The sequence below is a fragment of the Arvicola amphibius genome, chromosome 3 (assembly GCF_903992535.2).
Source record: "Arvicola amphibius chromosome 3, mArvAmp1.2, whole genome shotgun sequence".
In the NCBI taxonomy this organism is placed as follows: domain Eukaryota; kingdom Metazoa; phylum Chordata; class Mammalia; order Rodentia; family Cricetidae; genus Arvicola; species Arvicola amphibius.
In genome coordinates this window covers 100,684,283-100,712,234 of record NC_052049.1, presented here as the reverse complement: position 1 = coordinate 100,712,234, position 27,952 = coordinate 100,684,283, and the positions used below count along the sequence as shown (strand labels likewise).

The 27,952-nt window shown below is 48.2% G+C and overlaps 1 protein-coding gene across 2 annotated transcripts; it reads left to right on the top strand.

The window, feature by feature from the left end:
• The first annotated feature begins 218 nt into the window (after positions 1-218).
• On the top strand, positions 219-27,276 carry Kcnj5 (potassium inwardly rectifying channel subfamily J member 5). 2 transcript variants are annotated; one of them, XM_038323550.1, is made up of 3 exons: positions 219-415; positions 21,877-22,796; positions 26,963-27,276. In XM_038323550.1, the coding sequence occupies exons 2-3, from the start codon at positions 21,896-21,898 to the stop codon at positions 27,274-27,276; spliced, it is 1,215 nt and encodes a 404-aa protein (XP_038179478.1). In that variant the 5' UTR covers positions 219-415; positions 21,877-21,895. The 2 variants fall into 2 exon arrangements, with proteins under 2 accessions (XP_038179478.1, XP_038179477.1); XM_038323549.1 differs by having other exon boundaries at positions 21,858-22,796.
• The last annotated feature ends 676 nt before the right edge of the window (positions 27,277-27,952 follow it).

Sequence of the window (27,952 nt, the reverse complement as noted above, 5' to 3'; positions counted from 1 at the left end):
CCTTTGTGCATGCATTTTCCCACATTGCTGTCTTTCCTTGTTCTTTGCCTGTGGCCCTTTAAATCGTGTTCTTTTCCAGAGATTCAATTGTAGGGGGACAGAGGGAGGAGAACCCAGGGGGACGGGAGGGGATGAGGCGGGAGAAGAGAGAAGGGCGGGGAGGAGAAGGACAGCGGAGAGCCTCCTGCTGCTCTCTCTAGCTAGAAGGGCGAGGCAGACCGGTGAAGGGGCGGGAGGTTTAGCCACCTCTGCCCGCAGGACTTGCTGCTCCAGAGTAGCACAGGGCAGCTGCCAGTAGGTCGGCAATGCCTGAGGCTAGGGAATCCCCGGGAGAGCCCTGAGCGCCACCTGCACCGCCTAGGAAGGACGACCAGAAGTTAGCCCCAGGGGTTCAGAGAAGCTCCCTTCTCTACAAGTAAGTTGTCTCCTTTTCCCTTGAGTCCCTCCCCAGCTCAGCGACTCCCCAAGCCGGACCGGACCGGGTGCTTCGGTTCCGAAAGCAGGTGTACACCGCCCCGCACCCCTGAGCCTGCCAGGTTGCGATGGGATGGGAACAAGATCCCGAGGTCCAAAGTTCAGCAAACCCAAGCTTGGCTTTAGCCGCCAGCCGCCAGGAGATGAGGAGTCCAGCCTCCCGAGGACTGTAAACGCCCCTGCTCTCGGCGCCAGACCCGGATACCTGGGCGCCCGAAACAGCCTTCCATCTTTGGCTTGCCAGACCAGGCTGTGGGAGGAGAGAGAGAGAACCTTGCTCCCAGTAACAGCTCTACCTGCAAGTGGGTGCCGAGATAGCCGGGTGGGCCACCCCCTGAACCTTAGACCCTCGGCGTCAGCTGATTTCTGGTCAAATTGGGAAGCCCCTCTTGTGGTGCCAGACGCCCCCCCCCCCCGACTTTCCACCCTGTCCCCGTGCGCTGGACGCTACTTACATGCTTTCATTCTTTTTAAAACATCTTTGGCATATTCAAAAAGAAAAGGAAAAGAAAAAAAGAGAAGGTTAAAGATAAAAGCTGAGGAGGGCGATTATACTGTCATAGTATTTTTTGTTTTTGTTTTGTCTTTCCCTGTGTTTCTTCCTGGAGATCTGCTCCGCAGACCCTGATTCTGTCAGCATTTTTCTCAAAAGGAAGGACAGGCCACCGGGAGGGGGGCTTTTCTATCCTGGGGCTGTGGAACCGACTTTGGACAGTGCTGGCTCCTTAAAATTCCAAGGGATACCCCCAAGGGGAAGTAGGGGGTTCTAGCTTGCCCAGTATCCGTACTAAAAACTGAGGACCTTTTCAAATACATAATGACCCGTGGGAATATGTATGTTTACCAAAAACTCTAGGATTTTTCTAGGTTAAGCAGGAGTTACCAGTCCTATCCTACAGGTTAGAAACTGCAGTCCGGGGAGGATGAGTAACTTGCTTGTAACGCATAGCTTATGACAGGAGATTCTTATCTACATCTGACTCCAAATTGTACATACCTATTCTTTAACATAAGTAAGCTGCCTAGTTCACAGAGCACATTCCCACGTGGGAAAGTCGGGAAAAGCTGCTGGTATTTATGGAACTGGGATGCTAACCTGGACACAAGCCTGTAGGATGGAGTTTGGTTTTCCTGTTTCTAGAAGGAACGAAAGCAAAAGGAACTCTGGGCCCTAAAGGGCACTTCTAATCCTCTCAGCCAATGCCTTTGCTTAGGTACAGACTCCCCCATTGCTTTTTTTTTTTTTTTTTTTTTGAGAGACCAAGTATCATTCTGTAGCTGTTGCTGGCCTTGAATTCATAGAGATCAGCCAACCTCTGCCTCTGGAGGGCTGGGATTAGAGGCAGGAGCCGCACATGGTGCCTGGTTTAGGTGAATGCGGTCAAAAATCCCATCCCAGGGTTTCCTTGGCTCTGCCAGGTGAGCAGAACAGAGTGATGTGGGGATTTAGAAGCGGATTGAACTGGGTTCTGACATGAAAGGGTTGGTTAGACCCTTGGGATCAGAGACTATTAAACATGTACTAGTCTTACAGGGGAAGGCTCTGCTTCCAGGGCGAGCTGTATGGTCCAGGGTGTGCTTGGGAGCACCACTGAATCAGACCACGGTTGAAAGAGGAACCATCACAGGAATAACTTCATCCTCCAACAACACCCAGCCGTCTTCCCCGGACTTACTACCTAGCTTCCCAACAGAAAAGAGCCCAGTACCCTGGCATCGCCTCTCCAAGACAGCTACCAACTGCTGGCCACTCAGAAGTAGCATTTCTTGCTTAAGACCGGGTCTGTTTTAAGCATAAAATGAGTGCGTTCTATGCTCTATCTAGCAAGCAGGTCAGCTGTGAGAGGAGAGAAGACGGGGAGGGCAGGAGACGGATGGGGCTGGTCATCCCCTCTGTCCAGAGCTGTCCCGAAGCTGGGATACCTACTCTGTGAAAAGTCAGTTCTCAGCAGGATTCCCCAGTATAGATTTCCCTGAGGCTGCCTTCCACATGCTGGGCATGCAGAACACTTGTCTTTGTGGGTCCCATGGCCTTGCTTCCTCTGGTACATGATGCATGAGTTGCAAGGTCCCTCTGGGGTCCTCTGCAACTGTGTGACTGGGTTTCTGGTCCATCAATTGAGGAGCCTTCTAAGGCTGTTATGGTCATTTGTAATGAAGGTTACCGCACAGCAGGGTGCCCAGTCTTGAGTTCCCACTCATGTTTAAGGTGCTGGGATTCTGCATGCCTACTGGAGCCAAGCCCCTGAAATAAATGCTGGAAGTTCATATACTTGAAAACTCCACCCACTTCTGAATGTTATTTAGAATCAGTTCAGCATCCAGTTGATCACCTAGCATGCCCCCAGGAATAAATAATTTTTGGAGTATTTTGATTTTTTAATTGTTTTTATTGAGATATATATTTTTATCCCCTCCCTTCCCTTCCTCCTCCCTCTCTTTCTACCCTCTCCCATGAGCCCCACACTCCCAATTTACTCAGGAGATTTTGTCTTTTTCTACTTCCCGGGTAAACTCTCTTAGGGTCCTCCTTGTTGTCTAGGTTCTCTGGGATTATGAGTTGCAGGCTGTTTTTATTTTTCTTTGCTTTATGTCTAAAAGTCACTTATAAGTGAGTACATATTATATTTGTCTTTCTGGATCTGGGTTACCTCATTCAGTATGTTTTCTAGATCCATCCATTTGCCTGCAAATTTCAAGATGTCATTATTTTTTTTCCTCTGTGTAGTACTCCATTGTGTAAATGTACCATATCTTCTTTATCCATTCTTCAGTCAAGGGGCATTTAGGCTGTTTCCAGAAGCCTTTTGGATATACTCATTTAGGCAGAGTTTCTTTCCATTAAGAACATTAGCTAAAACTTGCCTGTATTTTTCAAGCCTATACTGAGCAGATTTTTAGGCAGGGAGTGGAGGACAATGGAGAGAAATTGAGAAGGGGCAGGAATCCACCTGTGGCTCAGTGTGCCCATTTTCAGACTAAGCTTCTCACTGTGTGAACTGAGAGGCAGTGTTTCGGAAGGGAACCATCACCCACTGTCTGCTAAGACACTTGTCAGCCTTGGGAACATTTCCTTCCTTCCTTCCTTCCTTCTTTCCTTCCTTCCTTCCTTCCTTCCTTCCTTCCTTCCTTCCTTCCTTCCTTCCTTGAGACAGGAGAATGAGAGTTCAGATACAAGGAATTATAGGGAGAAATTTGAATAAAATTACTTACATAAAATTTTCCCCCCAAAGCAGCTTAGGAAGTGGCTTTCTTTGAAATTATTTTAAAAGTGAGTAGAAGAAGCCCAGCAGAAGGGACTGGGTGGCTGTCCTGGGTGTCCAGTTCCTCCTACCTCAACTTTCTGATAAGGGAGCTATTCTTGTCAACCGAGCCCTTGGTGACAGCAACCTTTGCCAAGAGTTGTGTTAATGCTAAATGCCAAAAGCAAACCTTTATCACACAACCCTGGAGATCCTGACTGGAGCTTAAATGTTAAGTTCTTCTGTCATTAGGGACCAGAGCAGGCTGGGAGCAAAGGTCAGGGTTAATCAGACCAGTTATCAGGTAGCAACAGCACTTCCTGGTCACCAAGGACAAACCCCCAGGCTGGCCAGAGTGTCTGAGATGAAGGGGAAGAAGTTGGGTGGGGTTTGGCAGGCACCTCATCATGTCCCTGATGTGACTGCTGGGGCTGGGAATGCTGCCTCTCAGCTTCTCTCCCATTCCAGCCTCCCGATCTTACAAGCAGCGCAATGTCTTTCACTGCTTGCAAAAGAGCCCTCAGATTCAGGTCTGACCGTATGAGCAAATGAATATGTGGATAGACGGTTGCGTTATTGGCTTTGCTGAGTACATGCGCCTTGTATTAGATGATGCAGAAGAGATTCACTCTAAAACAAAGTCAACAAAACAACTGGGTCGGATCAGGCTGAAAGGAGAAGCTGTTACTCTGTTCCAGAGTGTTTCCAACTAGAGGCTGCCAAGCACTGGAGAAGTCGAAGAGGAAGTGCAGTGCTTTTAAAGGGGTCATCTGTTGGGAGCACAGTCCCAAAGCATTTATTCATATTGTCTTTGTGGCCCTTATGTCATTATCGGGTGACAATGGATGCAGTGAGATTGGGTTTTTTTTTTATTATTACATTTTTTAAAAAAAAAGTCAAGGAGATGGATAGACAGCTCCGTGATTAGAACTCATATTGCTCTTTGGGTAGATCAAACTTTGGTTCTCAGCACCCATATCTGGGAGTTCACAACTCACGTGCAGGCACATACATCATTGAATAACAAAATAACTCTTACTTTTTTAATTTAAACTTTTCCATGGTGGCTTCATTTTACATTCCTACCAACAGCGATGAGTGGCCCAGCTTCTCTGTACCCTTGCCGACATTTGCCGTCACCCTGTGCTCTAGCCTTTCTGACAGGTGTGTGCAGTAGCTTGCTGTGGTTTGCTTGCATTGTTCCCATGGATAAGGAGCTAGCACCTGCCGGTGTGTTCGTTTCCTCTCTGCTCATGTCATGCCACGTCTCCGGCCTGTTTTCTAATTGGATTGCTCTTTGTTTCTCAGTTCGGTTTGGGGCGTTCTTTATACAGTGTGTGCATTAGTCCTTTGTCAGGTACTCACTCTGCAAGTGTTTCTCCCACTCTGTAGTCTGTCCTGCCATCTCCTTAGAAAGCCTTTTTCCAAAGCAGATGCGTTCATGATGAACGTTGTCATTTGTGTTTTATGGATTGCGCTTTTGATGTCAAGTATAAGAACTCTGCCCAGCTACACTAGATCCTGAAGTGTTTCCCACAAGCTCTCTCCTACTCTTACAGCTAAGATCCATTTTGAGATTCTTTCTTCCTTCCTTCCTTCCTTCCTTCCTTCCTTCCTTCCTTCCTTCCTTCCTTCCCTCCTTCCTTCCTCCCTTTCTTTCTTTCTTTCTTTCTTTCTTTCTTTCTTTCTTTCTTTCTTTCTTTCTTTCTTTCATAAAGTCAGAGACTTCAGTCCCTCCCTGTACCCAGATGTCAGATCACCCCTTCCTCGTTTGTTGAAAAGGTGATCTTTTCTCCATTGAATTTCTTTTGCACTTTTGATGAAAACAAATTTAGCCAAGAACATTGACTATCGTTGTGAAGGTCTCTTCTGGCTTTCTGTTCCTTCGGGCTATGTGCATCTCCTTCTACCACCACGTTCCTGTTTACCCTAGCTGTGTAGTGATTCTTGAAATGGGGGGTTACTGATCCTTTCCACTTTATTCTTGTTTTCTTTCCCAGAATTATTTTACCTATGCTAAACTGTTTATCTCTCTAACGGATCTTAGTCAAATCTTCCTTGTATGCGAAAGAAAATGGGATGAACTTCCTGTCACTTTGGGGAAAGTCCCTGTCATTATCACAGTTTGTCTTTGAATCTGCAGACCAGTGTGCTTCTCCGTTCAGTTAGCTCTCTCCTCTCTCCTTCCGGTGCTTCCACACTTTGCAGTCACCAGCAGTCCTTGTCACCTCTACTAGAAGTTAATTGCAGGACCCTGGGAATCATGGTATTTCCCAGTTTGCTTCCTGGAAAATGGGCCAGACAACGCCCATCTTGAAATGGCATAGGAAAGACTGAAGATGGCAGATGGCAAGAATCTCACAGGGAATACAGGAAGTACAATGACACACGACCCCTGGACAGATTCCTTGGTCCTTCTCCTTGCTTCCTTTTCATCCTTTGCTTCTCAACTCTTTTTTGTAGTTTTGCCTTTGGTTTTTCGAGACAGGGTTTCTCTGGGCAGTGCTGGCTGCCCTGGCACTAGCTCTGTAGACCAGGCTGGTCTCAAACTCACACTGATCCACCTGCCTCAGCCTCATGAGAGCTGCGATTAAAAGCCTGGGCCACCAGTGCCTGGCTGCTTCTCAACTCCTGACTCCAGTCCTCTGTCCTTCTATTTTGTTCCTGTTCTTACCAACTTCTTCATTCATCCTCCCAAGGCATTTACATCTTCCCCTTGCCATGGGACCTGAAGTCATTTTCTCTCCCTTGTTTCCCCGAAGATGCTGAGGGAGACTCTAAGGCTGACTAGCCTGGGTTTAAACTTAGATCATTAACTTGGTGCTTTGATGCTGCTCTCTCTCTCTCTCTCTCTCTCTCTCTCTCTCTCTCTCTCTCTCTCTCTCACACACACACACACACACACACACACACACACACACACACACACTGTGTGTTATCAGCCAGACGGGGGGAAAGGACTACCAACCCCACGTCTTGTATGACGTGACTAAGTAAATAGCACACACACAGTGTTCAGAATTAGTGTGTCATGCCCTCCCATACCCAAGAGGTTTCAGCTGTAATTCTGGGGACCATACCTATTGTACCCTTGTTCCCTGTTTTGCCCTCACTCCTGGCCCATGTCTCCCCTCCCCTCACCCTTTTCCCTCTACATAAACATTCGCACATTCACCCCATCTGTTGGCTTGCTGTTCTCAGCTCCACACTTCCATGTGATCCTTTCTAACCATCCCTGACCAATCGGCACCAGCCCACGAAATCTGTCCCCCAGGCCTTAGAGCGAAAACAAGTATCTTTTTTTCATTTTTGATTTAATTATTAATCCTCTTTATTATTTAATGCAGAATTCATACAATGTGGAGTTACAATGTATTAGAATTATGGTGTCTGCTTTCATAGAGATGCCAGGCTTACAAAGAAGAAAGATACTAGACAGATACAAATGTGTGGAAAATGGAAAAGGAACTAATTTGATTTTCATGCCTTTTTTTAAATTCATGATTTTTCATACATCTTCTGCAGAGGACTGGAAAGGTACCTTGCACTATGCAAGTGTACCATAGCCGAGTATCAAAGCAAATGGAGCTGAGGGCAGCCCCCCAGCAGCTCTCCAGGGTGAGCCACGAAATATTCCAGTTGAAGAAGCTAGCAGTCCTCTCCACAGGTGGACTCGAATAGTTTCTCTGTCTTTTTCCTTCCTGCATGTTCTCCAAAGAAGTAAAGTCCCAAGCAGAATGCGCTCTCTCTCTCTCCCTCCCTCTCTCTCTCCACCTCTCTCTCTCTCTCTCTCTCTCTCTCTCTCTCTCTCTCTCTCTCTCTCTCTCTCCTGGTCCTCTTTCCCTGGAAATTCCACAGCCACCATTTAGTCCCTTTTTGCTTTCATCCTCGTCACAGCTCTCGGGATTCCTGTTTCTTTAATGACACAATAGCCAGGGGACTTCTAATTGGGCACTTATTTCTCTCCGGACACCAGAAGCCAAATGCTTTATGACTTCCTTAGACAGATGATGGGGTATCCGCCAAGGATGCTGTTTGAGCCGCAGCCAATCACCACCTTGGTCTGGGCAGCCTGAGGGTCCAGTCAAGGCCCCAAGCTCACCTTCTGGTCTCCCTTTAGAGCCACTTGACCCCTTTGTTGTGCGGCTAGAAGTCAGGGTCACCTGTGAAGCCTGCCGTGAAATCACTCAGCATCCCCATTACAGCCTCAGTGTTTCTGTTGGTGGCTTCCTAGGAAGGAGGGGCAGTACCAGTGCTCTAAAATGGGGCTAATGCTATCAGAGTCTCATGTCAGTGGGAGAGCTTTGGAAGAACCCAGGAGAACTAGAGACACCATTGCTATCCATGGTCACACTGCTGTACGGTAGTTGTCCCTGTGCTATTCTAGCAAAGGGGCCGGGGATATTACACTGGAATTCAGCAAGATCAGATGGCAAATGGTTTCTTCGGTGTGATGATTCCATGGGAATCCTTATAGGGAGAGAGACTAAGGGTGGAAATCTATTGGGTAAATGTGATCCAGGGAACAGGTGTGGCCAAGAGAAGCAGGATTGCAATTCATAATCAAGATCATTGGATTCTGATGGGTAAGAAGAAGCTTGGGTCGTGTGGGCCCGGGGCTGGGCTCTGCAGCTTCTCTACATGTGGCTTTGGGCAAGTCACCTGCCTGCCCTGAACCACAGTCTCTATCTGCGCAATGGGTGCATAACATTTACTACCCAATGTTGTCAAGCTAGCATAGGTAAAGCCACCAGTTCAGAGTTGTCAGCACACACACACGCACACGCACACGCACACAACACACACACACACACACACATGCACGCCCCACATTACTTACAGAGTTTTTCTACAAAGAAATCAGTACAACCTGCTGCAAGAAATACACTGAATGCATGCTTACAATAAAGCTAGAAGAGTTTGAAGCTGTGGGGAACACAGCACAGATGCCCCTTTCTAAGCACGGTGCTCTGGCCGTTGTAGCTGAGTCCAAATGTGGCACAGCTGAGTGGCTCTGTCTCAATTTCAGTCCCCTGCCTTCCTCTCCAGCTTGACTCTGCATGCGACTTATGCTGAAGGGCCGCTTCCAGGGCTCTCCTCTGAGGAGCAGAGGCAGCTAGGATGCAGGCCAGGGGTGTCCTGAGCAGAGAAGACTGCATGTCTGTGACAGATCCCCAGGGACAGAGTCTGTACAAGGCTGATGGAGAGGAGCCCTCATCCATCCCTGACTTCTGCTCACCATTCCCTTGGGTGGAGCTTTTCTCAGCCTATAGCCCAGCAACCAGAGCACTGTGCACAGATACAGCCCTGCAGTGATGACATGTCCCTTCTGACACATATATTCCTAGAGTCACATTGCTCCTGGCTCTGCACTCTACCAAGTGCCCCTTGCCCTGCTCCTGGAGCATGGCCTATGCTTGTCACTGCCCCTAAAGCCACAAGAGATCTTTACTGTGGTTGTAGGAGAGCCTTTTCTAGGGCCTTATGCTTAGAGCAAAGTTAAAAGAACCATGCATTCCTCAAGCCCCTGTGAGCCTTGCAAGACATAGCAACAGCCTGGGTATAAGCGCTGGCACCTACATTCAGCCCCACTTACGTGGCATGGCGCCACAGTCCTGCTATGCCACCATGACTGACTGCAGGTGATTGGCATCCATTGCATCTGAGACAGAAGGCAGCGGAGAGGTGACCTGCTCTGCTCGCTTGTCCTTACAGCCTCCCTGAAGGGCTTGCATTTGCAATCAGAACTCTCTTCCCATTGAGAGCCTTGCCACACCATTAGTGAAATGGAGGACCATAGCCCATTGCCCAGTGTGGTTCTCTGCAGCCCTCTAGAAGGGGTCCTTGCTCATGAGAAAGAGGTGTCCTCTGCAGGGTGTGGGGTGTCCTGGCAGGGCCATCTGCATGACAGAGGGGCTGGGAGAATAAGGCTGTAGGGAGCAGCCAGGGCTTGTGGGAACAGAGGAGACAGCCCTTGACCCCTCTCTGTTGGGGAGCGTGCCCAGTATGAAGCCCCTGCCTCCTTTTGTCCTGCCAGTGCCTGCGCAGTAAAGAGAAGAGAAAATGTGCCAGGATCACCATAGCTCAAAGTACAGTCTGCCTCACTCAGGGAGGAGGCCCCTCTCCCACACAGGAGCCCAGAAACATAATTTGGCAGATGCTGAACCTGGTTCCCAGACACCTATTTCTTTACCTTGTACAATGTTTCCAAAATTGAATCCACCATCATAACAAAGATGATAATATGTTATCTTTCTTTTCTCTTACTATTTAGACAGAGTCTCACTGTGTAGCCTCGGAGGCTCTCTCTGAAACTTGCTGTGTAGCCAAGGCTGCTCTCACACTTATGAGCCTCCTGCTTCAGGCACCCCAGTGCTGGGATCAGCCATGTGCCACTGTGTGTCATGTGCCACCATGCCCAGCTCCATCTCCAAATCTTTCCATTTCTAGAAGAAAAGCAGTCTATGCACAGCCTCAATTCCACAACACACCATCCTGACACTGTGCATTTATACAGGGCTACTACAGTCCCCACCGTGCCTTCCCGTGCTCCCTAAGCTACGGTCCCCCCATGCCTTTCCGTGCTCCGTAAGCTATGGTTCCCCACCATGCCTTCCCATGCTCCCTAAGTTATGGTCCGCACTGTGCCTTCCCGTGCTCCCTAAGCTACGGTCCCCACCATGTCTTCCCGTGCTCCCTAAGCTCAGAACGATTTTGTTTAGATTTACCGTCTGTTTGGATAATTGCTTTTCCTAGACTAAAGAGAAAGAAGTATTTCAAGTCTTTATAAAACAAATTATCTAATGCAAACTAGGCTAAGAGGCACATACAATCCCAACACTCCAAGGGTGGAGACAGGAGGACCAGAATTTGAAGATCATCCTTGGCTTGAGGCCATCCTGGCATACTGAGACCCCATATCAAAAAAGGAAAGAAAAAGAAAAAGAAAAGAAAAGAAAACGAGGTGTGAGAAAACATTACATCTGAGTTAAAATAGGAGAACGCCTGTTTTCTGCCCAAGACTGGTAAGCAGCTATGCAAGGTCTGCCTAGACATCCCAGGACAGCTGTGATTCACTGGTGCCTCCTATCTGCTTCTGTAGGCAGCAGAGGTCAGTGCCCAGCATGGGTTCTGTTTGCTACCAGCATGTACAGTGTGCTAGGCATAGTATTCCAGAGGAGCGAATTTCCCTCAACTCTTGGCAGAAGCATAGTCCCTCAGACAAAGAGTAATCCAGTGGGGGTGCTAAGAACGGAACAAGTGGCTGCCACCCATACTCTACTGTGTAGGGTCCACTGTGTAAGCAGACTCTTCCGAGAGGGAAGGGGGACAGCCTTAGTGATTCTCCCAGCAGGGGTGATGCTCCCTGGACCACAGGGGATCTCGATCTCCTGGGAACAATGAAGGACAATGCTGTCATCTGGCTCTGGGGTATCAGGAGAGAAGCAGGAGGGCCCAGGGAGAAGACAGCCCCAGAGAGCCGAGAAGCAAGCATGCCGCTAGCAGCCTAGGAACACGACAGTCAATATTAATTGGCTTCCTGGCACAGATCGGGTGTCTGTCAGTCTGGCTGCAAGCTGGGTCAGGTTTCTCAAAACCATGGAAGCATGGAACTGCTTGGCCAGACTCAGAGTTGATGGGGAGCAGCCTGTGCAGGGCATGTGAAGTCAAGAGAAACCTGGCCCTGCCACTCAGGCGCTACAGCCTTAAGCAGGTTACTTAACGGCTGTGCTTTTATGATTTGCAACAACAAGCTATTAAAAGGGACGTGATAGACGTGCCTGAGAGGATGTATTGCACAGACGCCCAGAGCGGAGATTGGCTTAGCACTGGATACCCGAGCCTTTATTCCTCTTGGCCCCTCCCCTCTTGACAAGGTTTTGCTGCTCTGCTCCTCTCTGTAGGCACTGGGTGCTGTAGCTCTGCTGACCCCACCTCACCTGCTCAGTTGCACCTAGTTAAGAACTGCGCCTTGGATTTCATATCATTCTCTATAGAGCTGAGCTGGTAGTCATTATGTTCCCTGCCATCCCTTGAGCTGGTTAAAGTCTGGGAATAGACGTGTGCTCTTCAAACTCTTGCCTTCCAGAGCCTCCCGGAACCAGAGCTGGTTGCCCTGTGCACTCAGAGTGGGGGCAGCCCTGCCACTCAGGAAGGTACTGAGGGCCATGGGCGATGATGTCACTGGGACACCTTGGGGAAAATGTAGATGCAAGGAACCCCAGACTCAGCGAGTCAGAACCTGCATTTCAACAATTGCTCCGTGAATGGAAGGCAGTCAAAGTGACTACGGTGCACTCCTCGGGTCCTCTACCCCCAGGGCCCAGCAAAGCACAAGTGTTCAGTGGGAATTCATTAACCGACTAATTGGCTCACTGGCTGGTTAAAGCCTTGCTTCTCATTCCCTTGAGCTTTCACGCTTAGTACCTTATGTGCTGTGACCCAGACTGACCTAAGCATACCGGTGAGGCATTCAAGACTGGATCCCACCTAAGTTGCTAGACCAAATAGCAGCAATATGATGGGGTTTCTCAGGAACTCCCTGATGGGTTTTTTAAAGATTTATTTCTGCTGGTCTCTGTGCCATTAGGCCTCAGAATGCTCTAAAAAGTATTTTGTTTTAAGAATGATGATTTTGAAATGCTGGAAAATCAAGATTTTTTTCCCCCAGAAAAAAGGCCAACTTTTCAATGTTGTTTGCACGTAGGCTTTTTGGGGGACAGAGGGGACATCCACTGGCCCCTCTGTGAGAAAAAAGACCCTCAAGGTGAGGAGATTGGGCCCAGCCCATTATTGAATCATGACAACCCACCCCCACCCAGAGCTCTGAACCCAGTTGTTCCCGTTCTTCTGGACACAGCACCTCTCTGTCTCCTCTTCCCCAACCACCCCCTGGTATATGGCAGCCTAGCCATAATGTCTCTGTGCAGCTGAGGAAGTCCATATGTATCTGGGGCTTTCCCTGGACAGCTGGATGGCCATCAACCTGTGGACTAGAGGGCAGAAGAGTGGAGAGAACTGAGTGTTTTGTCCCAGCAGTGATGCTGTCCTCCACTGCCCACAGGGCGGGTGGCCAACCCTTCCGCGCCACTCAAATTCTGCAAGTCTAGGCTGAAAGCCTCCGGTTCTCGGAGCTTCTGGGTTCTCACTGAATCCTGAAGCCTAGGGTCCTAGGCCCCCCAAATGGCCTGCTTGGGGATCCCATTCTACACCGCTCTGAGCTGCCCTCACCGCAAGGTTTTCCAGGTGACACTGTGCATGGTGGTCACTTCCTCCCCAAAGGCAGCATCCCTAGAGCAGCCTCAAAGAACTACTCACAAACCCTGCCCCAGCTCTGGCTGGGGAAGATTGGCAAAATAAAAAGAAGCATTCTTAGAAAGTCCTCCAGATTTCAGACACCACTTCTTGGGGAGATGAGAGGCGAGGTCCCTAATTACAGTATGGAAAGAGGAGGTGGTGGAGGGGTATAAAATAACACACCAGGGTCCTTGGAAAGATGTAGAAGCTCCTGTTTTCCTTTTTTTTATGAAACAAAATCTTCTTCAAAATGGAGGAGATGGAGCCATAGGCTCAGGAGGGTCTCAACCCATGAGCTCCCCCTCCTCTACTTGTGAAACACTGTGAACTGAAGCGATCTGGTGGCTGACGGGTCCTTCACTGAGCATCAAATCTGTACTGTTTCCATTTCTGCCACAAGAGATGGCCACAGACCCAACTCAGGTCTCCAAACAGCATCCGCTTAGCATCAGAGGGGCAGCTACTGTGTGATCACGACCCTGCTCAGTTCTCGTGGGGAACCTGAGCTTCTCTTCCCTGCTCCTGGGGATGTGAGAAATCCAGTCTTTGCCCTTGTAGACTGTGGCTGCCTTGACAGCCACCATCGGTTACTCTCTGTTCCCAGAGACAGCCACTTGCTGCTGCGTAGATCTTTCTATCTTTAAAGAAAAAAAGAAACCTACCAACTCCTGCTTCAGGAAAGTCCTGCAGAGGGTGGCTACCATTAGACCAGGCTGACATCACCTTCGAACTGTACCAACCATGGGAACAGGGAATCCAAGTCCTGGGATTTCATGGAGTGTGGAAAGGGATAGGGATCGTGGGGGCATCTAGAATCCTGCCTGGTTAAATGTGCCTTCTCTATGCAGGATATAGACACAGTTTCTTCTGCCTTTAACACTCCCTGCTAATCAGTTCACACTTTAGAGGACCAAAGCAGCCCAGGCACCACCCTTTGGGGCTCTCTCAGGTTCTAACACTTAAGTGTAGTTGTTCTGAGGAAGTTGGGGTTCCTTTTGTGGGTCTCACTCTTGTTAATAAACAAGTTTAAAAACACACTCAGAAAAAACCTGTAAGGTCATTTTATTAGCATTTCAAAGAAAATCTATAGATCAGGCAAACTGAAAACAGGAATGGATAAGAGGAAGTGAGATAGCCATGTCATTTAAATTAGAGTTCAAGAAGGCATGCAGGTTCAGCAAGGGCGACCAAAACCTGCTCTGTGGTGGAAGTGAGAGATTTAGGTGCCTAAGGTGTCAGGGGTGTGCATTTAGGATTTTGGTTGGTATCCAAATAAATGATAGAGGAAAAAATGGAAAGGAAAATTTACTGTTTATTTAGTTAGAACTTAGGAAAGTGGGCAGGCTTAGCAGTAATGTACAGCAAAAGCTTTTTAAAAAAGTGTTCTATTTTTATTTATTATTTTATTTTATGTGTATGGGTATTTTGCCTGCATGTATGTCTGTGTACCATGCATGCTCAGGCAAGGCCCACTGAGGTCAGAAGAATGTATTGGATCCCCTGGAACTGGAGTCACAGATAGTTGTGGGCTGTCATGTGGGTGCTGGGAATTGAAGCTGGGTCCTCTGGAAGAGCAGCTAGTGCTCTTAACTGCTCAGCCACCTCTCCAGGCTTTCCATAAGCAGCTCATAGGCATGTAAGGACATTCTTCCAATTAGGAAAATAGTTTTCCTGTGAGCTAGTCCCCTGGCCAGTGACTGACAAGCCTGACTGGGCTAACTCTTTTTTTGTTCTTGTCAATCACAATTTGTTCGTATACCGAATTCTGATCATATTCTTCCCCTCCCCCAACTCCTCCCAGATCTCACCCACATCTTTATCCACCTGACTTCATCTTCTTTCCTCTCTGATTTTCCCCTCCCAGCAAACATCAATTAAAAACAGTTTCTTGATTAGGGATGTGACTTTGTGTCCACTTGCCCTCTCACGGCTCGGATGCTTGTCTGGTTTGGATCTGTGTATATGCCTATGGATGCTGTCACATCTGGGAGTTCATACGTGTGTTAGTTCTGCTGTTCCTTGGAGTCATCCCCCCACCATCTCTAGCTTCTTTAATCTTTCTCCTTCTCTTCCACACAGCTCTCTAAGCCTTGGGGTTCGGGATGTTGATAAATACACCCCATTAGGACTGTGTGCTACAAAGTCTTTCACTCTCTGCCCGCTATCCAGTTGTGGCTCCCTGTCTTAATTCCTGTCTACTACAAGAAAAAACTCTAATGAAGCTTCTCTAATGAGGCTGAGTGATGCATTGATCTATGAGTACAGCATTATGTCATTAGGTCATTTTATTGCTATATTCCTTTAGCAGAATAATAGTAGGTTTTACCCCCAGGCCCAAGATCTAGATAGTCTCAGGTTCCTGGCCTCTTTAGCAGTATCAGTTATGGCTCTCTCTCATACAGTGGGCATTAAATCCATTTTTTAAATTCATTAAATCCAATTTTTTTAAAAAAGTGGTTGGTTACTTCCATAACATTTGTGCCACTATTGCCTGTATTGCAGGCAGATCTCTGTTGTTGGTTGCAGGATTTGTAACTGAGTGATATTGATGATTACTTTTCTTCTCTGGTAGCATGCAAAGTACATTCTAGCAGCATAAATGCTAGTCAGTAGGGGTGAAGCTTCTAATTGGGCACCAGATCCAGTTCTTTTTTTTAAATTTATTAAGTATACAGTGTTCTGCCTGTATGCATTTCTGCAGGCCAGAAGGGGGCACCAAATCTCATTACAGATGGCTGTGAGCCACCACGTGGTTGCTGCGAATTGAACTCAGGACCTTTGGAAGAGCAGGCATCTTAACCTCTGAGCCATCTCTCCAGTGCCCCCCCCCCCATCCATTTCTTCATGTTTGACAAAAGTGTTATCTTCAGCAATAGGCCTTACCATCAGGCAATGGAAAGTAACCAATAGTCTGTGATGTTTTGGAGGGGAGCCTAAGGAACCCCTTCAGCCAATGACTTAACATCAACCCTTTTGTCCTATTTTTGTTTGTTTGTTTTTAGAATCAGGGTCACTTTACATAGTTCTGGCTGTCATGTAACTCACTATGTTGACCAGGATATCCCAAATTTCACAGAAATCTGCCTTCCTCTGCTTCCTAACTGCTGGTGTTAAAGGTGTATGCTGTTATACCCAGCTTCAACATTACCTCTTAAAGGGAAAGAAAACAGCATGTAATGTTCTAATCTTTACTACAGATCAAGACCACTGTTTGATTTCAGATTTTTTATTTAACTAGAAGGAAGTTGCGGTCTATTAACGGACTTCACTAAAGCCCTGAAATATCCACCCTTTCTTCTGATATTTCAAATCGTAAATTAAGGCAAAGCAGATGCTTTCCTTGCCACCATCAAAAGTCTCCAATACTGTCAATCATATCTAAATACCTAGCACACTCATCAGATTTACTCAGAACAGTGCCCAGATATCTCAGCGGGGACATGAGTATGTCCTCCTCTGTGCCTCTTTCTCTAGTGTCCTTCATCTCATATCCCGAATTTCAGGGCATGCAGATGGTAACCCAGCTCATGAGAAAAAGAACAGAGGAATTCAGGAAGAGGTCTGTGATTCCCATTTTCATAATTGGGAAACTTAGTCTAAGACAAGACTCCCAGCCCAGGAAGTGCCACCAAGTCTGAGTTTGGCTTTTATAAGACTGCAATACAAGGGCCCCTGGACCCTAGCATCCTAGACCTCCCCTGTCCCAGAGGCCTCTGTGCTGTGCTGGGTGTCTGTGGTACCCTTTGCACCAAGATCTACTTAACGAATGTCGGTTTCTCGCAGGCGCCATCTCAGTACGGCTCCTTTGATTTGGCCTCTTTCGAGTCTCTCCACTTGTGTTTTGTATCAAAGGAACTGAGCCTCTTTGCCGGCCTTGAAGCTGTCTTTGCAGAGACCTTTAATCATGTTCTAGTAGCTCTCCCCACCCGAGGCACAAGGGGCAGTCAGAAGAGAAAGAAGTGCAGTCACAGGGTGGCCAGGCGTCAGAGGGTTTGCTCAGGCTGGGATGCTCAGCTTGTCTCTCGCAGGCCTGTGCCTGTCTCCCTGCTTCTCTGCTACCCACAGTTCTGGACACCTTGGGTAGAAAGAGACAGCGCTAAGATGAAAAGTACGGGTAGGCTGGGCTGCATTTACCTTCTTCACTGCTCTGTGTCCAGCTCCCAGGTCAGGGGCCGGACTATAACAGATCCTTAATTAATACCTACCGAATGGAGGCACAGTTAGTTGAATTGATCCTAGAACATGATTTTTAAATGCCTGCCTATATTGTCCCTGAAAATCTGTTTGAGTTGATGGGCACACAAGCACTGGAGGCCAGGATTTTCCAGAATAAGTCCTCTTTTAACTTTTGAAGAAACCTGGGTGGCGATGGTTCCATGATCAAGGAGTTTAATACCCACACTGCAAACACCACTGAGCTTTCATGTGCTCGATTTAGACGTGTCTTCTCTTGGTGTGTTTAAAATTTGGGAAAATTGCCCACCACTCTGCACTTAAATTCAAGGAAGGAGAGATTATAAATAAACACAGCACCCAGCTTAATGATAGAGACAGTCTGAAGAAAATGCACTGTTAGGTGATTTGTACAGCTAGTTTATACAATTAAGATGGCCAAGTGCAGGCTCTATTACTGTTTGACGCTGCCTTGAAGGACCAGGGTCATATATGCAGTCTGTCACTAATCAAAGCATTATTATGTGGTGCAGGACTGCATTTTACTTGTATTTGTGTCACGTGTCCTCTATAGGGCTCCCCACAATGGCCCCCAACAAGGAGGGCAGAGAACAAGTCTGTTGCATAATGAGCTCAAACCCAAGTCCTACCCCGTGTACCGGTAGCTGTGATCAAACACCTAAAGGAAGCCACTTGAAGGAGGAAAGGTTAGCTTGGCTCAGAGTTTAAAAGGATAGCCCACTGGGGAAGAAGACATGGCATGGAAGCACTGGCAGGGAGAGCTTGCTCACATTTGGTCAGACCAGGGATCGGAGAATGGGGAGGGACTGCCGTAACTCGTTTGCTTTCTCCTTCTCTGTATGAGTCAGTCTGGACTCCAGGCCGTGGGGCAGTGCTACACACATTCAGGGTGAGTCCTCCCTCTTCAGGTTTGCCTCCCTGAAGACACCCGCACAGACAAGCCTGAAGTTGTGTCTCATTAGTGACCTGCGGGATTCTTAGCCCAATCGAGCCGACTACAGAACCTAGTCATCACAACCTAGGTGGCACAAGGGTTATTTTAGGCAAATGCATGGCTCTTAAGTCAGAAATATGCAGCCTTCTCCACGCGCACTTTTCCAGACCTGGGCACAGATGTCCTAGAAAACATCACACTGCTTCTAGCCCATCACAGGGCCCTCTGCTACACGAAGGCATAGAGTGTATTTAAAAATAGGAGGGAAACCGTGCAGAAAATCAGCAGAGCCGAGGGTAGAACACACTTCCCAAGTGCCCTGGATAGGACTCATTCTCATGGCCCTGCCATAGCCCTGGTCAGCATGTGTGGCTGGGAGAACTCACCAAACACTTCAGTTGGAAGCCAATGTGGGCTGCCACAGCTGAGTTCCCAGGGGTACAGGGTCTTTGGGGTCACCAGCATAGTCTGCCAGCTCTAGGAATCTCTGGTGAGATTTTTGGCACAAAGACTCACCCAGGGGGCAGAACAAAATCCTGCACAGCCCTCTATAAAGATGTCCCAAGCATTTCCCTTTTTATTTCATTTATCTTTGCACCTGTCGCAAGTAAGAGCAGGGAGCAGGTGGCTGTGCACAGAGAGGGAAATAGCCAATGGATGTCGGAGACAAATGGCCCTTCAAGTGGATGACATTTTAAAGGTTACCTTGAAATTGCTTCAGCCACCCAGGTGGCTGTCACGGGATTCCTCAAGACGGCCAATATTGCCTTAGCTGGCCAGTGGGTCACTTGGTTCCGTGCTCTATGTCACGGGTATTTTGCTCTTGTCCCCACTCATCTCTCGTCTTGTGAGCCCTGCCAGAAGAATTCAGATAAGACAAAGAGAACATAGCTAGAAGACAGAGTTATTTCAGAGTGGCATGGGACACCCTCAGGAGGTGAGAATGTCCCCAAGAGAACATTGTGTTCGTTTACATTTTAGACAGCCCACACTATGTCTGGTGGACCTAATATAGACAGTTGCTTTGGTTTCATCTCTTTGGGTTTGCTAAAATACCCTGGCCAAAAGCAACTTATGAGAGGAAAGGGTTCATGTGGCTTATAACCCCCCAGGTTACCTTTCATCACTGAGGGCAGTCAGGGCAGGAACTAGGGGCAGAAACTTGATTGCTAGCTCACTCCGACTTCCTCCCTGGCTCGTGTTCATCTGTCTAGCTTTCTTATACAGCTCAGCCCAATCTGCCTAGGGACAGTGCCGCTCACAGGGGGCCATGCTCTGCCAGGTCAATCATCAGCCAAGGCAATCTCTCACAGACATGGCCACAAGCTGATCTGATGTAGGCAATCTCTCAATTGAGACTCCCCACAGGTGACTCTAGATTGTGTCAAGTTGACAAACTGAAGCTAACTAGGAGAACAGCTTCCCCAAGGGGTGCTTTCTCTTCCAGAGGATTGATGGGCCAATTTGACTGGCAGTCGCAAGAGTAGGCATTGCTATGTATGGAATGCATACTGCTGACCTGGGACCAGCTTTAAATAGTTATAAACAAATGTCCTCAGGCAGTTCAGGAAGTCCCATGGAAGATTTGACTCAGGTCCCTTTCCTCTGACCAATAGCAGGGGTCCTACAGTTCCTGTTCTGGTCTTCATAGGACGTTGGTTGTAAAGAAGGAGTCCAGTCCTCGTGTCCACCAAGCCTGCTAATTTCTAATCCTCTGTCTATCGGTTTCTAGAACACTCACCAGAATGGTTTCCAGAAGTTCCCTAAAGTCCCCAAACTAGTGGTAGGGAAGTTTCCACAAGGGACCGCCCCCAACTGGATTCCAAAAAGAAATTTACCAAACCCCAGGGTGAGCTATCCAGAGTGGGTGCTTGGATTTGAGCCTGCAAGAGAACAAACAGTTTTACTGGCCCAGGTCACAGAGTGGTCAAGACACTTTGTTGCTCAGCCAGCACAATGAAGAAAATGGAGGCCTAAGAGAAATGTCAGGTTCAGAGCTCAAAGAAAATTCTGGACATAGGAGTCTGTTAGCTAAAGCTTGAGTCATAGAACATCACCATGTCGTCAGGGTTAAGCCTCTGGGGGTAGAGCAAGATAAAGTCAGATTCCAGAACTAAACTGGCCCCATACTGCTTCCAGCATAATTTCCTCACCTGAGAAATGGAAATACTAGCTCAGAACAGTGGCAAACCCCAGCAATAACAACGCCACAGCCACAGCAGGAAGACCAGGGTTGGAGGACAGCCTGGGCTACATAGTAGCTTCCCCACCAACCTGAAACTGTTTCAAAGCAAAGAATAAGCAAAAAAGACTTTAGCAACAACAAAAGAAAAATGGACAGATAACATATAACCATTTAATTACTTGTGATAGGAATAAACAGGCAAATGGAGGAACATTTCTTAGCTCAACTTCTGCCCCTGAGTAAGCTGTTCTCAGTAATCAGAGGGGTTCACAATCTCCCCTATCTTTATCAGAGTCTCAAAGAATTTTAAACGAGCTTGAGCAGAATGTCAGGAAGGCAATGGATGGAATATTCCAGGTGTCCGTGTGTCTCTTTGAAGCACGGCGTGCCCTCTAAAAACGCAGTCCTTTTGAAAGCCTCGGGGCACAAACATGTCATCCATCTCAATTTCTCAGGACTAACTAGATCAGATATTTCAAGGGTGCCTCTACACAGTGGTTTGTCATTTTAATAAGTACTCAGACGACAGAGTCCCCATCCAGACAGCAGGTGGGACCGCTCAGGGAAACAGGCATATGCTGCCTTCTCCTTCCATCAGATGCTGAAGGATCCCAAATGATAAGGGAGGAAGGCAGTGGTCTGTAGAGGGAAGCACAGGCTTGGGGCCACGTGGGTAGGGATCCCAAAATTGACCTTGATACCCTCTTCCCCTGCTTTTATGTTTATCTTTAAACTCTTCATGCAGCAGTGCTTTTGAACCAGTCTGGGTAAGGCAATTTATCCCGGTTTTGTGTTTGGAATGTAGCAAGAAACACAGACACAAATCCTTGCACTTGAGGACCCTGTATCCTAACAAAATATTAGAAATCCTCATGAAGGGATGCAGGAATGGCTCAGTGGCTAAGAGCACTTGCTGCTCTTGCAGAGGGCCTGTATTCAGACACACCTGCATGGCAGCTCACAACTGTCTGAGACTCCATTCCCAGAGGGTCCAATGTCTTTGCTGGCTCCACGGGCACCTGGCATGCACACAGGGCACATACCCATACAGGCAAAACATGCATACATATTTTTAAAAACTAAATCTCCTTTTAGAAGAAAGAAATGCACTCTATGCAGTATATAATGGAGATTGCAGTCACTAACTCCAACAGGCTATTATGCTAATCACAAGTGACAATCCATGAAGCATAATAAGCATTTAATAAAGTGTGGCAATTATTATTTTTCAAATTGTTCTCAGATTTCTCCAAATACCTTAAACACTTCATGTGTGACCGGCCCCCAGTTTTATTCATTCAACAAAGTCCTGAGCATGTGCCACATCCAAGATCCCAGTGGCACCGGGGATACAAAGAAATGCTGTAAGAGTACCTGGCCCCAGCCCTTGAGAATTTCAGAGTCTGGGACACTGTACCCTAGAAGAGACACACTTGAGAATCCCCAGAATGGAGCAGCCTCCAGTTCCAGGTCTGTACTCAGAACAGGCCACTTCACTAATGATGGTGTCATTTAATTCATTGTATCTCAGCTATGGTTGGCGATTCTAGGAAAGCTACGAACAAAGACATGGAGATAGGAGTCACGTCCCAGGACCACAAGAAGATTCCCAAGCAGGCACGGGAATACATCCCTATCGCCACCGACCGCACTCGCCTGCTGGCAGAAGGCAAGAAGCCGCGCCAGCGCTACATGGAGAAGAGTGGCAAGTGCAATGTGCACCATGGTAATGTTCAGGAGACCTACCGCTACCTAAGTGACCTCTTCACCACCCTGGTGGACCTCAAATGGCGCTTCAACCTTCTGGTCTTCACCATGGTCTACACCATCACGTGGCTGTTCTTCGGCTTCATTTGGTGGCTCATTGCTTACGTCCGAGGTGATCTGGACCATGTGGGTGACCAAGAGTGGATCCCTTGTGTTGAAAACCTCAGTGGGTTCGTGTCTGCCTTCCTGTTCTCCATTGAGACAGAAACAACCATTGGGTATGGTTTTCGCGTCATCACCGAGAAGTGCCCGGAGGGGATCATACTCCTTCTGGTGCAGGCCATTCTGGGCTCTATCGTTAATGCCTTCATGGTGGGTTGCATGTTTGTGAAGATCAGCCAGCCAAAGAAGAGAGCAGAGACCCTCATGTTTTCCAACAATGCCGTCATCTCCATGCGCGATGAGAAGCTGTGCCTCATGTTCCGGGTAGGTGACCTCCGAAACTCCCACATCGTGGAGGCCTCCATTCGCGCCAAGCTTATCAAATCCCGGCAGACCAAAGAAGGAGAATTCATCCCCTTGAACCAGACCGACATTAATGTGGGCTTTGACACTGGGGACGACCGTCTCTTCCTGGTGTCCCCGCTCATCATCTCCCATGAGATCAATGAGAAGAGCCCTTTCTGGGAGATGTCACGTGCTCAGCTGGAACAGGAAGAGTTTGAAGTCGTAGTCATCCTAGAGGGAATGGTGGAAGCAACAGGTAAGACATTTGCCCTCCTCAGCCACCTGATCCTCTTCCTACCCCCTGGAGCATAGACAGCCGTGGCCCTAGAATGTACAACATTCGTGTGTAAGAATCCCAAAATGACAATGAGCGACACCCTGCTCCATCCCCAATGTGACCAATTTGGGGCAGTTACCCAAGCTAGAGCACTAACAATAGCTAACACAGACTGAATTCTCCAGCTTCTCGGCATGGTTCTAGACTTTAAACATGTATTACAGCACTGGGGCTCTTCCGTATCTCCATAGGGAGAATTCATGGTCTAGAAACAAGCACAAATGTGAGCAAGCAAGCACCATGAAAGCAGCAAGACCCAAGAGCCAGCCCGCATTTCCAATAGGTCAAAGTGCTTCTTGTCCTGAGACAGGCGTGGGGTGATTGGGAAGCCTGGGCTGACTAAAAGAGGTGGGTGTTTTAGAGTGAGACGTCATGGCCCCTTCAACCTCCCTAATGCTGTGACCCTTTAATACATTTCTTCATGTTGTAGCTACCCCCAATCATAAAATTATTTCACTGCTACTTCCTAACTGTACTTTTGCTATCTTAGGAATCATAATGTAAAAGCTGATATGCAGGATATCCCACATGTGACCCCTGGTTGAGAATCACTGCTGTACATGAGGGCTTCCTCATTAGAAGAGGATGCTGTTGCTTTCTGTTTCGGTGATGGAATATCAACTAGAATGTGACTTAAAGCCAACTAGGAAAGAAAAAGCTTTATTCATCTTCTAGGTCACAGTTCGTCACTGAGGGAACTCAGGAGAGGAACTCCATGGGGGGTGGGAATTAAAGCAGAAACCATGAAGGAAGACTGCCTCCTGGCTTGCTCTCTCTTGCTTGCTCAACTTGCATTCTTATATAACACAAGTCCACCTGCCTAGGGATAGTATCACCCATGGTGGGCTGGCTCATTCCACAGCAATCATCAATCAAAAGAACCTCTCCCCGAACACACACATTCCCACAGGTCCATCTGATGGAACCAACTGAGAGTCCCTCTTCCCAGGGGACTCTGGTTTGTGTCGATAACAAAAGTGAACCAGTGTAGATGGTACCCAGCATGCAGCCTTTCCCAAGTTCATGAGTATTTTGCACAACCCTTTATTTAAGAGCATCTATGCTACAGATCTGGGAGAGATGCTCTCCCAGCTGTCCTCTCTCAGGAGCAGCTTGTCCCCTAGCTTTCCTCCTGCCAAGGCAGATCTCTCTGAAGGTGACCCAGTGAGGCCAAGGTCTAAGAGGACCCGAGCTCTAGCTGAGAGCCACAGGCACCACTTTCATGATTCGAACTTCTGCTTCTTGGGAAGGAGTGCCCACCAGCCAAATGCTGTGTTTGTCTTCCTTTAGCTTCCTTCTCTTTAATTCACCATTAGACTGAGCAGCATGCTAACCCCAGTGACGGTTTGTTCAAAACTCCCCCATGTACTTCAAAACCTTGCAAACAGTGTTTATGTGCTTCTTGCCCCCTTTTACAGAGATGGATGCTGAACTGCAAAAGTGCCAGGCAGACATTAAGTGTGCATATTGGGGGCTTTCATTTACAAGTCTCCAGCCTTTTCTACAGGCCACACTGGTCCCTAAGAATGTTAGAGGCTTGTTAAAGGTGGCCAAGTATACCCAGCAGCCCTTGAGAATCTGACTACTGGCTGGGAGACTCAGACAAGCCTTTCCATTTCCAACTCAGAGTCAGGCAGGGTGATAGCAGTCCCTAGAGACTATGCCTAAGGCTGCCTGGCCATCTGCTGGGGGGCCGGAGCCTAGCCAGGAAGCATATGGTGGCAGCTGGAGGAGTCCCTGGGGCTGAGGGCAGTCAGGAAGCAGGAAGCTGATTCGTGTGGATGGAGACTCTAGGGTCATTGTGTCCTTGGTAACAGGGTCAGGCTAGAACAAAGGATCACTTTCTGGGGAAGGAGCTCTTCTCCGAGGTCCTGAAGGAGGGATGGGGCAGAGGCAAAGTCTCATCGTCTCCTGGCGATGCCCTCACTGTCGCCAGTGTGCAGCAGGAGAGCATGCCCAGACCACCAAAAGAGGAGTGGATGCTGATCCTGTCTGCCCACCCCTCCTCCCACATGTCCCTGAAAGCTCTGGTCTATACTGTCCTATTCTAACTGCTTGATGTCCCCTCCCATAAGCTATGATAGCTAATCTTTGCTCTCTGTCTGTGGGAGACTGGGACCACCTACTCACAAATGGCATGAGTTGATTTGTTTCCTTGTCACGCTCATGAAACCCAGTGTTGGTGTTAATTCAGGCCTAGGCTAAGCAGCATAACTCTTCCACATCCTTTCTATGTGCGTCTGGGCAAGCTGCTTGAGCTTGTCTGCAAAGGAGGAGATTTAACCTTGTGGGAAGACTGAAGGGCCAGATGGGGAGCCACAGGTGGAACACGGAGCTGATATGTACCGTGAAAGGGGGCAGATCCTGTGCCAGGGTCTTTTCAGAGTCTCTGGGAACCTGCAGGCACTGGGCCTTGGGCTAGACTGGTTAGTGTCCAGCTTGGGTGTTTCTACCTCTACTGGGCTGACCGGTATACACCCTGATTGGAGAGGCCTGGCTGGGGCAAGCATCACCTTGAAATCAAGGAGTGGGCTAGAAGCCCACCATGTATAGAATGCTTTGGGGAGCCCAGGCACAGATAATGGGAAGCAGCCTTTGGGCCTATGACCCCTCCCCCAGAGAAGGCCCAGAGTAGGAACTGGAGAAGGCTCCTCTTCAGTGTCTGAAGAGCACAAGCCAGTTCTTCCTTGGACAGTGATTAAATAAAAATTTGCTTTTCTGCGACCCTAAGCACAGAGGTTTCCTCATCCATAAACAAAACTGCCCTCCCTCTCTGGAGAGGAAGCAACACCTAAAAATAACACAGCCATGGCAGAGCTGCAGAGAGACACCAGGGGCATCAGAGCATCCTCAAATCAGAAGCCAGGCTGGGTGTTAACTTGCTTTCCCTTCCTGTGCATACATGCATGCTTGTGTATGGATACATATACATGTATGTGTTCATGAGTGTGCAGGTTTCTGTCCGCTCAGAGCTATTTCCCTATGTTCTGAATGCCTGTCAGCAGCTCTCTGGTCCCTCACTCTGAACTTTCCTTGTTTAAACCCTTGTCCTGCCTCCTTTCCAGTCAGTCTCTTCTAATCCTAAATACTGCTTTCAAAAATGTGTCCTTGTCTCCAACTATTTCATTCCCCCCTTTAGCATCTAGAAATGTGTTCCAGAATCTTGCAAGTCCATTTGTCATTGTCTTCCCTCATTGTAGTTTGAGCTCCTCCACCACACGGACCACCTCATATTCAGCATCATCTTCTAGATCCTGGGCACAAAGTAGAGGTTCAAGAGGTGCTTGAAAAATGATTGGCGGAGTAGGTGGTTAGATAGATGGACGATTTGATGAATGGGTGGTTGGACAGATGAATGACTGGAGGAATGAATGCTGGGTAGATGGATGATTGGAGGAATGGATGGTTAGGTAGATGAACGATGGGAGGAATGAATGGCTGGGTAGGTGGATGATTGGATGAACGGGTGGTGTATTAGTTACTTTTCTATTGCCATGAAGAAACACCATGACCAAGGCAACTTGTAAAAAAAAAACATTTAATAGAATTGCTTGTTTACAGTTTCAGAGGGTTAGTCCATATTCATCATAGCAGGAAGCATGGTGGCAGGAAGGCCAGCAGGCAGTCATGGTATTGGAGCAGCAGATGAGAACTTACAACTTATCCACAGGCAGCAGGCAGAGAGAGAGAGAGAGAGAGAGAGAGAGAGAGAGAGAGAGAGAGAGAGAGAGAGAGAGGAGAACTGGGCCTGACACAGGCTTTTGAAACCTCAATTCCAAGCCTCAGAAACACTCCAACAAAGCCACACCTCCCAATCCTTCCTAAATAGTCTACTAACCAGTAACCAAACATTCAAATACATGAATTCTCATTCCATTCTCATTCCAACCCACCACAGATGGATAAATGGTTTAATAGCTGGGGATGGGTTTGAGTGAGTGGATGGACAGACAATAATGAATGGATAGTTACATGGATGGAGAGTGATGGAAGACAGATGGAGAGACGGATGTAAAGGGGGTGGACGGTGGATGCACGGATCGATAAGTGGATGCATCTTAATGCATGTGGTTTCTGTCTCCCAGGCATGACTTGCCAAGCACGAAGCTCCTACATGGATACCGAGGTCCTCTGGGGTCACCGATTCACTCCCGTCCTCACCTTGGAAAAAGGCTTTTATGAGGTGGACTACAACACCTTCCATGACACCTATGAGACCAACACACCCAGCTGCTGTGCCAAGGAGCTGGCAGAGATGAAGCGGAATGGTGGGCTCCTTCCCAGCCCTCCCTTGCTTGGGGGGTGTGCTGAGGCTGGGAGAGATGCGGAGGCTGAGCAGGATGGAGAGGATGAGCCCAACGGACTGAGTGTGTCCCAGGCAACCAGGGGCTCAATGTGAAGTCTGTGCTCTATCCAGAGCCTCTTCTTGCCAGACACCAAGGAGCCTGGGAGGCCAGAGGGGCCAATTAGTTGGGCAAGCTTTGCAAGGTCCCAGGAGCATGGGAGCTCTAGGGAGAGGAACAGTGTTTTGAGCCCTCACATCTCTTCAGGGCCTCTGAGCCAGTGGCCTTGCCCAGCCCTCTCGGGTAGTGCTTTCTAGGCCTCAGCGAATGAGAGCATTAGTGAAGGCTGTAGCTGGGGTGGGGTTCCCAGAATGAGTTCTAGTGTGTCCTCTACCCTCTCTCTGATTACCGTCACCTGTTCACTTCCCTCCCTCATTTGGTCTCCTCTAGGGACTGACAGGATCACCCCTGACTCTTACCACTGAGGCCTGTGGATTGAGGGAGGGCAATTCTTGTCCACGGATGCTCGCCCACAGCTGGGGATAAGTTCACAGAGACCTCCCAGGCTAAAGCTACCCAAGTCAGGGACAATGCTTTTGAGTCTGAGGCCAAAACCACTTACTAATAATTTCTTTGCAAGGCTCCTTTCTCACCCGTTACTCCCTACTGCGTGTATGTTTTCTCTTCCATGTTGCGTGAACACTACGGCTTACAGGGTAACTGAGTTCATTCGAGTGACCCTGGGACACCGAGTTCCTAGGAGCACACACAATGTTGTCTTCACCACTGCCT

Bases quoted from the DNA above. Each gene is read 5' to 3' on its own strand.
- Kcnj5 (XM_038323549.1), top strand. From the start codon at position 21,860: ATGGTTGGCGATTCTAGGAAAGCTACGAACAAAGACATGGAGATAGGA. The intron at 22,797-26,962 runs GTAAGACATTTG...TCTGTCTCCCAG, and splicing joins GGGAATGGTGGAAGCAACAG to GCATGACTTGCCAAGCACGA.